Source organism: Boleophthalmus pectinirostris, unplaced genomic scaffold, assembly GCF_026225935.1.
Source record: "Boleophthalmus pectinirostris isolate CB_2022bp ecotype Guang Dong unplaced genomic scaffold, ASM2622593v1 HiC_scaffold_9, whole genome shotgun sequence".
Taxonomy (NCBI): domain Eukaryota; kingdom Metazoa; phylum Chordata; class Actinopteri; order Gobiiformes; family Gobiidae; genus Boleophthalmus; species Boleophthalmus pectinirostris.
Genome location: NW_026571541.1, coordinates 28556428 through 28566890, shown reverse-complemented (window position 1 = coordinate 28566890; position 10463 = coordinate 28556428). Strand labels below are relative to the sequence as shown.

General features: G+C 36.7%; 1 protein-coding gene across 1 annotated transcript in view; it reads left to right on the top strand.

Annotated features, from left to right (window-relative positions):
• The window catches only part of lhfpl6 (LHFPL tetraspan subfamily member 6), a 170568-nt gene extending 160684 nt beyond the window's left edge, over positions 1-9884 (top strand). Inside the window, exon 4 of the mRNA XM_020937715.2 lies at positions 9051-9884. Coding sequence (XP_020793374.1) covers positions 9051-9169 — 119 coding nt within the window. The 3' untranslated portion in view covers positions 9170-9884. The remainder of the gene's footprint in view (positions 1-9050) is intronic.
• Positions 9885-10463: the final 579 nt, after the last annotated feature.

Genomic DNA, 10463 nt, shown 5'->3' with positions numbered 1-10463 from the left:
ATAATGAGAAGATGTTTTGGCAATCCAACAGAAATGTGCTAAAACGTGTCTTAAATATTAGCGGCGGTTTAAAGGTACGGTACCGGATTTTTACTAAAAGGTCCTATATTCTCCTGGGACCTGAAGAAAAAAAGTGTGTTGCAATGTATATTTTTTGTGATTTTCTATCTGTTTTGAGGTAAATTAACACCTTAGCTTTTAGATTTTGTTAATTTTATTTTTATTTAGAATTTGTAACATGGACGCCAGGTACATTTTGGTGTTAAATACATGTGAAGTTAACAACAAAAACAACTTTTTTGATGACCAACATCTCTCATAAGATTCTACAGTTGCAGAAATTTGATTTAATTTGTAATTGTTTTATTTTTATCATAATGCAGCCACAAACTAACTCCTATTAAGTTCATTTTTTATCCTGGACATTTAGGCAGAGGAACTGACGAACCTAGAGTCTATCTCAAAACACTTAAAAGATCGACTGGTTAACTCAAAGTCCAATATAATGACACAAATGAATGGGCTGGGTCTCAGGAGGATATTATGAAAAATGTACTTTTGTGAGCTTTAAGCCACATTATAATGTTGTTACCTCATCAAAAACATACCCGGAGTTGTGTTTTGTTTCATTCACACGTTAGAGTAATCCTCTGTCTACATCTCATAAGCTTAAAATGCTCTGTTCCACGCTGTGATGTCATGGAGCGGTGGTTTTGAAGTTAATAGTTACATTTGAACTTTTGTTCAGTAGAGATTGAAATAGAGGGCTTAAATGATACAAATGATTCTAGTGAAGGTCTATGGAGTTTGAAAACACAGTGGACGACTTCACAAGGTGGAACAGTGTTTTGTTTACAAGGAGAACGCCTTAAAGGGACAGTCTGGAATTTTGGACATAGGACCTCATTTCCTAGTGAGCCAGAGTGTTGGAGACGTGTGGAGACACTTTTTTAAATATTCCATCCAGTCCTTGTATTTGCAGAGGTTGTTGGTGCTAGACTAGTGCATGTCAATGGGTATAGTTATCCTGCCACTAAAAACAGTCTTACCCACTCCACAAAACACCTGAAGCAAATCTATTATTACTCCAGACTGTCGATGTGAATGTTTGTGTTGATAGAATAATGCTTGAAATAAAACTAATGTTGCATCGCATAAATCGTTGCATGTTGAGGGACTATTTTCTCATATATCAATCCGCCACTGCCTAGTACAACTCGCTGCTGCTGCTCAGACATAAATCCTTCAAATACAAGTTTGGCTTTACTTCTAAAATTATTCTATTGACACAGACATTCACATCAACAGTCTGGCATAATAATAGTTTGTTTCAGGTGTTTTGTGAAGTGGGTAAGACTGTTTTTAGTGGCAGGATAACTATGGCCATTGACATGCACTAGCCTAGCACCAGCGACCTCTGTAAATACAAAGACTGGATGGAATATTTTAAAAAGTGTCTCCACACGTCTCTAACACTCTGGCTCTTTAGAAAATGAGGTCCTATGTCCAAAAAATTCCGAACTGTCCCTTTAATTATTCACCGTGACGTGTTTATAAGCACTTTTCACAACTTCCAGAGACAAGAACTGGAAATCTAACTACAAAAATCATAACATAAAATCCTTTTGACCTCAAGAGCTGCTTATACAAAATATATCTGTAATGGAGCAATACACTTTTCGCTCAGATAACTTTAAAAATCAGCTACAGGCTCTTTAAGTATCAGATAAATATTAATGTACTGTAAAATTACTTACAAAAGTACTAAAAAGCCTCTTTATACCCTTGTCTGAAAGATATTAAAAATATAATCAGGTCTTTTTGCAGTTTTTATTTTGAAGGTGCATTGTGCAACTTTTCTAGTGGAGGGTCCATCAACTGCTTTTCTTCATGGAGATGTTATTACTTTGTCTGGAATGTTTCACAATATGGCATTAAACCTTTCTATTTTCATGGAGAGCTATTTAATGTCATACTGTGTAACATTTCAGGCAGAGCAGTGGCATCTCCATAGAAACAAGCAGGTGACAGACCCTCCAACAGAAAAGTTACCCAGTGCACCTATACACTCAATATTCAAAACAGCATTCACAACATTATCAATAATTCAGTGTATTGCTGTTGAAATAGTCCTGTGCTGATTGCGAGGTTTTTAGGATTTTTTAGATGTGGTCAAATCGTGTTCGGGTTTTTGATAACAGCCACACCACATCGCAGTCAAGTGACGAGTGTGAATTTGCAAGTGTGAAAAGCAGCACTTCTGATAGTGTTAAAAGACATTACATACATTTACATATGATTCATGAACCTATTACACTATAGAAGCCGCTTTCAATCATTTTCAGACGGCAGCCTTTTGACCCTGGTAAAGAAATCCGCAGTCCCATTTTTTGGCAATAATTTCAGAAAATACACACATTCAGAGCCAAGAGTTCCTCGGTCGAAGCTGTTGTGCATGTATTTTTTGCATTATTAAAGGCACTGTATTTTCATTTAAATTCCATAAACATAACCAAAGTGTGTCCACAGATACAAGGTAAACAAGCAATGAGGCAAATCCAGCTTTTACTAATAACAAGTCTAATGCTGACTTATTATTTAATCACAAAAACATTGGACATGATGGACAAGATGTTTATGTTATAAATTGGTGTTTTGGTTCTCAAGATGATAATCCAATCAGAAGCAGAATGAGCCTCATGTGAGTCTCTCATTTGTGTTGCTAGTTTCAATCCATTTGGTTTAAACCTATCAGCAAAAGTTTATTTAAAGGTGCACTGTGTAGGGCTGGGTATCATTAAAAAGTTTCCAATATGATACATACCTCGATACATAGGCCACGATACGATACATATCTCGATACAGTGCAAAAAAAAAATTAAAAATAATGGCTGCGATACTAAAAAGTGTTTGTTAAACCATATCTTGTACAAAGTTAATATGAAACACGCCCGTTTTAATCTTCAAAACAGTGAAAATGTCAAATGTGTTGCATAAGCGAGTTTCCTTCCTCTAAGGCACAGGTGTCAAACATTCGGCCCGGGGGCCAGATCCGGCCCTCCAAGACCTTTAATCTGGCCCTCGGCTGATTTTTTACTAAAATATTTTAATTATATTTTCTATTAAAATATTGTTAATTTTCTGTGGTGTTTATCACAGCAGCGTCTCTGTACGTGGCCCCTCCCACCAGAGCAGCACAAATGAAGACTTGCTTCTTTCCAAACGCTCTTAAACACCCTCATCAGCAAAATGTCAAAAATTAGAAAAGTGGAGCCGAGTGCAGGATTTTACAACAAAAACTGACTTATTCCTATTTACATACAAGTTAATGTTAAAACATTGTGTTGAAATTGTATTTTTCTTAAAGTTTCAGGTTGTTCATAATATTATAATATTTTGTAAAAGGAAGAGTTCATCAATTAAAAAAGATTTCTGTTATAGATTTGCGTTTCTCTGCACAAATATTTGAACTTATTGATATTTTTTGGGTTTATATGTCATGAGTTTTCTGATCCGGCCCCTTTGGGATCAAAATAGGTTGGATACGGCCCCAGCGGACCAAAATGAGTTTGACACCCCTGCTCTAAGGCTATGTTTATATGATGGCGGTCTGAACAGAAGATGCAAAAGTGGCATTGCGTCTTTACTTTTTATTCTGTGTTTAGACAAGCATTTGTCTAAACAGCAGAAGGTGATGCAAAAGTGTGTGGAATTCGATTGGTTTAAAATTTTTGCATTTTTAAGCCCGAAAAACGCTGTCACTGTCTCAACGAAAGGCACTTCCGATCAAATATTTGATCATTTTTACCTGCAAGTGTTCTCGTGTAAACAGGCCCTCATTAAGCAAGAAAACTGTAGCACTGTAACAAAATAATTAAGTAAAATGTACCAAAAAATACTCTTGGCGATATATCGATACAGCAGCCCACGATATCGATACTGTATCATATCAAATTAAACGATACGATATATTGATATTTTGATATTTTTGCACACCCCCATCACTGTGTAACTTTTCGATTAGGGGTCCGTCACTTGCTTTTTTCCATGGATATGTCATTGCTCTGCTTGGAATGTTCCACAGTATGACATTAAACAAATCTTCCTTACATTTATTCAATTACAGGTAGTTTTATTGCTCAGAAATACCAAAAAACTTCAGATTCCACCTGTAACTTGGTCTGGTTTGGTCTTCATGATGATAGAAAGCTTTAATACCACACTGTGAAACATTCAGGCAAAGCAATAACGGATCCTCCACCAGAAAAGGTACACAGTGCACCTTTAACTTACTTAAAGCTTGAACAATTTTTACACTTTACACCCAGAGTCAAACCCACAAACACACTTCTCCAGGCAGTTAGGTGCTATTGTTCCTTTTATTGCTTCCTGTACTCTGCACAAATACTGTTAAAACACACCCACTTAAACTCCATTCAAGAGCCATCTCCATTAGTATCAACTGCTATTAGCTTCCGTCGCAGTTAAGGCCCAATTACAGTCATTATGGAAGCTTTAATTGTGGTCTACTGCACACACAGCCTGTCACGTGTAGGTATTAAAACTCAAGCAATCTTTTACAGTACAGCTTTTTATATTCTAATTGGTGCTAATCAGTCAGTTGTTTCTAGCTTTAAAATTAAGCTTAAAAAAATCACTTTTCTGGTGGGTGGTGATCTACTACAAGTACAGAGAAGTAATGTAGTAGTGTAGAGGTGTCAAACTCAAATTCACAGAGGGCCAAAATTAAAAACTGGGACTAAGTCGTGGGGCAAACTAAATAGTTATTGAAAAATTTCAACATTATCTGCAAGTTTTCTCTTCTTTCGAGATACGTAATGTTAAAACTTTTCTCATTAAAATAAATGTTTAATAATAATTTAACTTAAGCATTGCATCTAGAACAAGCATAATATAAAATAATAACAACATTTTAAATAAATAATGTCTCTATAGCCTATTTGTACCCGGCGGGCCAGCTCTTATACATGTTTGATATGATCTCATGGGCCAAATATAATTATATCGCAGGCCAAATTTGGTCCCCGGGCCTGAGTTTGACATGTCTGTAGTAGTGACTGTTGCTATTGCTTTGTGAAAGTTCCATATTACAGCATTCAACGTATTTATCTTGGATTTATTCATTTACAGAAGTTTTCATTTCTCAAAACTACCACAAAAACATGCATTCTTACTGTAAGCGGGTCCCCCTCTCCACAGATCTGACCTGTAACTTGGCCTGGTGATGTGGCCTGCTTGTCTCTTAGATTTAGAATTAGACAAACTTTATTGATCCACCATCACAGGTTTGTCCAAAATAAGTGTAAAAAAAAATGAGTTCAGTCGGAAAAACGTCACTATGCGTTCTCTTGGGCCAGAGACGCGTCGGTCGGGGAATAACGGGGCAACTACAGGCGCTCCGTCACATCCACAAGGGAAATTATTTGGACACAGTAGCTCACACATCACAATATGATATAATAACAAACAGCAGAAAATATGAATGGTAAAATAAATTCTAAATAAGTAGCAAACAAAGACAGTAAGAGACAGGTGTGAAATGGAAATAGTCTTCAAGGGGATAGTTGAATTAAATGCTATAGTGTAGAAAATTATAGGAAAAAACAGTAACATCTCCACTGAGTCACGCAGATGGCAGACACTTTATCATAAAAGTTACTTAGTGCACCTTTTAAAAAAAACACAGAAACCTGTCATATTAACTTTAAGCATAACACATTTCTCCGGTTTTAGCGCTTCTTTTAGCCGTACGCTCTAATCTGCAGATCTTGTTCTAACCTTATCTGCAAATGTCCCACCTTCCCATCTGTGTGTTTTCGAAGACGCACGACTGACACTGAATCCTGATTACATTTAAAGACACACATATATATATATATACAGAGGGACGGAGGAGCATTTTCTCCAACTGGCTCCTACAGCTCTGCTCAAACAGCGAGAGATACAGGACTATATTCATACTATAATACTCCCTACAACTGTACAACATGTCACCCTTATGTAGCAGATAATACTCTCTACATCTGTACAACAACTCACCGTTATGTCACAGATAATACTTCCTAAAACTGCACAACTCTCCCTTATGTCACAGATAATACTCCCTATAACTGTACAATAACTCAACCTTACATAACGGTTAATACTCCCTACAACTTTGCAAAACCTCACCCTTATGTAATGGATAATACTCCCTACAACTGTGCAGAATCTCACCCTTATGTAACGGATAATACTCCCTACAACTGTGCAGAATCTCACCCTTATGTAACAAATAATACTCCCTACAACTGTGCAGAATCTCACTCTTATGTAACGGATAATACTCCCTACAACTGTACAACAACTCACCCTTATGTAACAAATAATACTCCCTACAACTGTGCAGAATCTCACCCTTATGTAACAGATATACTCCCTACAACTGTGCAGAATCTCACCCTTATGTAACAGATAATACTCCCTACAACTGTGCAGAATCTCACCCTTATATAAAAGATAATACTCCCTACAACTGTACAACTCACCCTTATATAAAAGATAATACTCCCCACAACTGTACAACAACTCACCCTTATGTAACAGATAATACTCCCTACAACTGTACAACAACTCACCCTTATGTAACAGATAATACTCCCTACAACTGTACAACAACTCACCTTTATGTAACAGATAATACTCCCTACAACTGTACAACAACTCACCCTTATGTAACAGATAATACTCCCTACAACTGTACAACAACTCACTCTTATGTAACAGACAATACTCCCTACAACTGTACAACTCACCCTTATATAAAAGATAATACTCCCCACAACTGTACAACAACTCACCTTTATGTAACAGATAATACTCCCTACAACTGTACAACAACTCACCCTTATGTAACAGATAATACTCCCTACAACTGTACAACAACTCACCTTTATGTAACAGATAATACTCCCTACAACTGTACAACAACTCACCCTTATGTAACAGATAATACTCCCTACTACTGTACAACAACTCACCCTTATGGCACAGATAATACTCCCTACAATTGTACAACAACTCACCCTTATGTAACGGATAATACTCCCTACAACTGTGCAGAATCTCACCCTTATGTAACAGATAATACTCCCTACAGCTGTACTGCAACTCACCCTTATGCAGCAGATAATACTCCCTACAACTGTACCACTCACCCTTATGTAGTATATAATACTCCCTACAACTGTACATAACTGAGATATATTTATAACTTAATTTATATATTTTATCTTAACTTGTACATTTACATTTATATAATTGTACCGTTTTTGACATCAGTCTCTTGATATTTCTGCTACTTATTTAGAATTTATTACACCATTTCTCTTTGTTATTATTATGCTGTGAGCTACTGTGTCCAAATAATTTCCCTTGTGGATCAATAAGGATTGTCTTTTTTTTCTCAAAATGTATTTATTGGCTTATACAGAAATTGAATTATAGACTTTACATCACAACTAGTAAAACAAATTTAAAAGGTGTTCTGCATAATCTCCTTTTATATCTAAATGGCACGCAGACACAAAAAGAAAAAAATAACACACCAACACTGTCCATCTAGATGATACAAAAATAATAATTAAAAATAGTTACACATCCTGGCAGTCCTTAAACATTACGTGCCGAGATAAGATAAAAGATAATACTGAACTGAAAGCCCATGAAACAAAATAATGTAGTAGTATGTTATTGCTTTGTCTGGAATGTTTCACATTATGGCATTAAACTGTTTTACCTTCATGGAGACGGAACCAGACCAAGTTGCAGGTCAGATCTGTGGAGAGGCAAACCTGCTCACAGTCAGAATCATGTGTTTTTTAAGGTTTTTTGAGCTATAAATCCATCAGTAATTTAAAAAATGTAAGGTAAAATTTCAGACAGAGCAATGACATATCCATAGAAACAAACAGGTGACGGAAAAGTTACATAATGCACCTTTAAGCAAAAAAAAAAACTAGATAGAAGTGAGGAAAGAAAGGACCTCCTGAAAAGTGTTAATCAGGAATAGAGAAAAAGCTCATTTGTTGTACTATTTGGAACAATGCACCATCAGAAGAGCTACAAAGTGTCATTCTGATTTTCTAAAGTTTAAGAAAATATAAACGTCATAAAGTTTGTCTAAGTATATACCATTTTCTCAACGGCCGGAAGTGCCGCGAATGTAGGGTAAACGTCAGTTATGTTAATGCTTTTCTATGGCAAAATATCTGTGGAAATATCTCGCGTATTTTCCACCTGCTTCATAAATCTGCCCCATCACCAAATCTTCATCCAACAAGGTCGACAAAGGACATATTCTGTCCATGAAGAATTTATCCACAACTATCAAGGTAAGAAAGAGGAAAACTTAAAGGCGAACAACGACTATCATTAGTGAAATACTCTTGAGGAAAACTAACATTATGTTCAGAATAAAACATAAGTAACTTGTTAACTCAAACTGATTCTAGGATCAAAATTAAAAATCAATTTCATGATGTAGATATTGGCATAGACAGAGAGATTTGTACAGTTTAAACGCTAGACATATAATCTGTGAATATTTGTAGCATTCGAACTGCACAAATCTGTCTTTCTATGCCAATATCAACATCATGAAATCGATTTTTAATTAAATTTCTAGAATCAGTCTGAGTTAACAAGTTACTTACGTTTCATTCATGACCATAACTTTAGTTTTGCTCAGGAGTAGTTCACTAATGCGTCGTCGTTGTTCGCCTTTACATTTTCGTCTTTCTTACCTTGATAGTTGTGGATAAATTCTTCATGGACCGATTGTTGGATGAAGATTTGGTGATGGGGCAGATTTATGAAGCTGGTGGAAAGTACGAGAGACATTTCCACAGATATTTCGCCATAAAAAAGCATTAAGAAAAAATCCCGCAAACCTAGAGCGGGGCACTTCCGGACGTTCTGAAGAAGGTCTGTAAATCTAAGTCTAAGGCATTAACCGTGTGCTGTGTTTTTTTTTTTTTTTGTTCCCATAGGCTCGTGCCAGATCGGGTGGGCCTACTACTGCACGGGAGCGGGAGCGGCCGTGGCCATGCTCTTGTGCACATGGCTCTCCTGTTTCGCCGGAAAGAAGCAGAAGCAGTATCCGTACTAACGAGACGCCGATGGAACTCAGGATCTACACAATCTATATGTTACAAAAGGGAGAGGACTCACAGCACAGCATCGGGCACCGCGGGCTAGGATGGTGAGCCCGGTTCAGGGACAACAATGCACAAAACAGACACACAAAGGCTCGGTCGGCTTCTCCAGGACTCTTCGTAATGTATGGACCAATTGTATTTGTAAAATTGTTACATTTCTTCAACAAAGCGAGTGGTGGTTTTGCTGGTTTTGCGTCATTTATAGAGATCGACCGATATTTGTGTTTTTATTTTATCTTTTTCTTGGCTGATACTGATACGATTGTTTAGAATCTAGAGCGACCGATGCCTGATAAGCTCTGCCGATATTTTTAAGACAATGTATAGGGTCGAGTTTGAGTATTTTTCCCAAATTATGTAACTTAAATTTACTACAAACTCACCCACAGCCCTTTTTTTTATTATAAGAGAGTAGTGTAGTCATATTTTGTGTAGTTACCCTTTCGCATTAAAGTGTTAAAATAAAGCTTTGTGTGTATTTTTTAGGCCGCAGACTCAAAGGTGCACTGTGTAACTTTTCTAGTGGAGCGTCCGCTTACATTTTTGTCTCCAGTGACGATGTTGGAATGTTTCAGTATGGTATTAAACTTAACTATCTCCATGGAAATGATCGGAAATGCCACCAGACAAGACCAGAAGATACGGGTCAGATTTTTGCAGAGGACGGCCCCCAGACTGTAGGTGTGCGAGAATAAAAACTAGCCAAACTTTTTTCCTCCATGAGCTACCTTTACAAAACAAAAATTCCAGAGAGCTACTCATTTTATGTAATTATAAGAACCATGGCCTTAGATCAGAACAGTTAGAGGCCTATAAAACATAGACTATTATCCATTTATTAGTGCAGAAAGGAAAGTTAGGCATGAACATGATACATTTACAGTTTTAATTTTCATTTTATTCATAAAATCTTTGTTATTCAGTACAAAACTTATAATTCAGAAATTCTTTGGCGAGCTACTTGGAAGGAGGTACAGATTGGGGATCCTTGCACTAGATGGTTCTCAAAAACCCCGGAAGTGCGAATTTGGGCACCAGACAATCGGCGAAGAGCCATACTTTCTGTGTTGGCAACAATTCCCGAGATCGAGGATTTAAAGCCGGAACTATGAGAATGTTTGTTGAATTTTATCAAGGGTAAAGACTTTATTGCCCTTCTTCCTACGGGATTTGGGAAAAGCTTAATATACCAGTTACAGTTTCATACGTCACGACCAAATAGCAGTGACTGGTTAAATAAAAAAA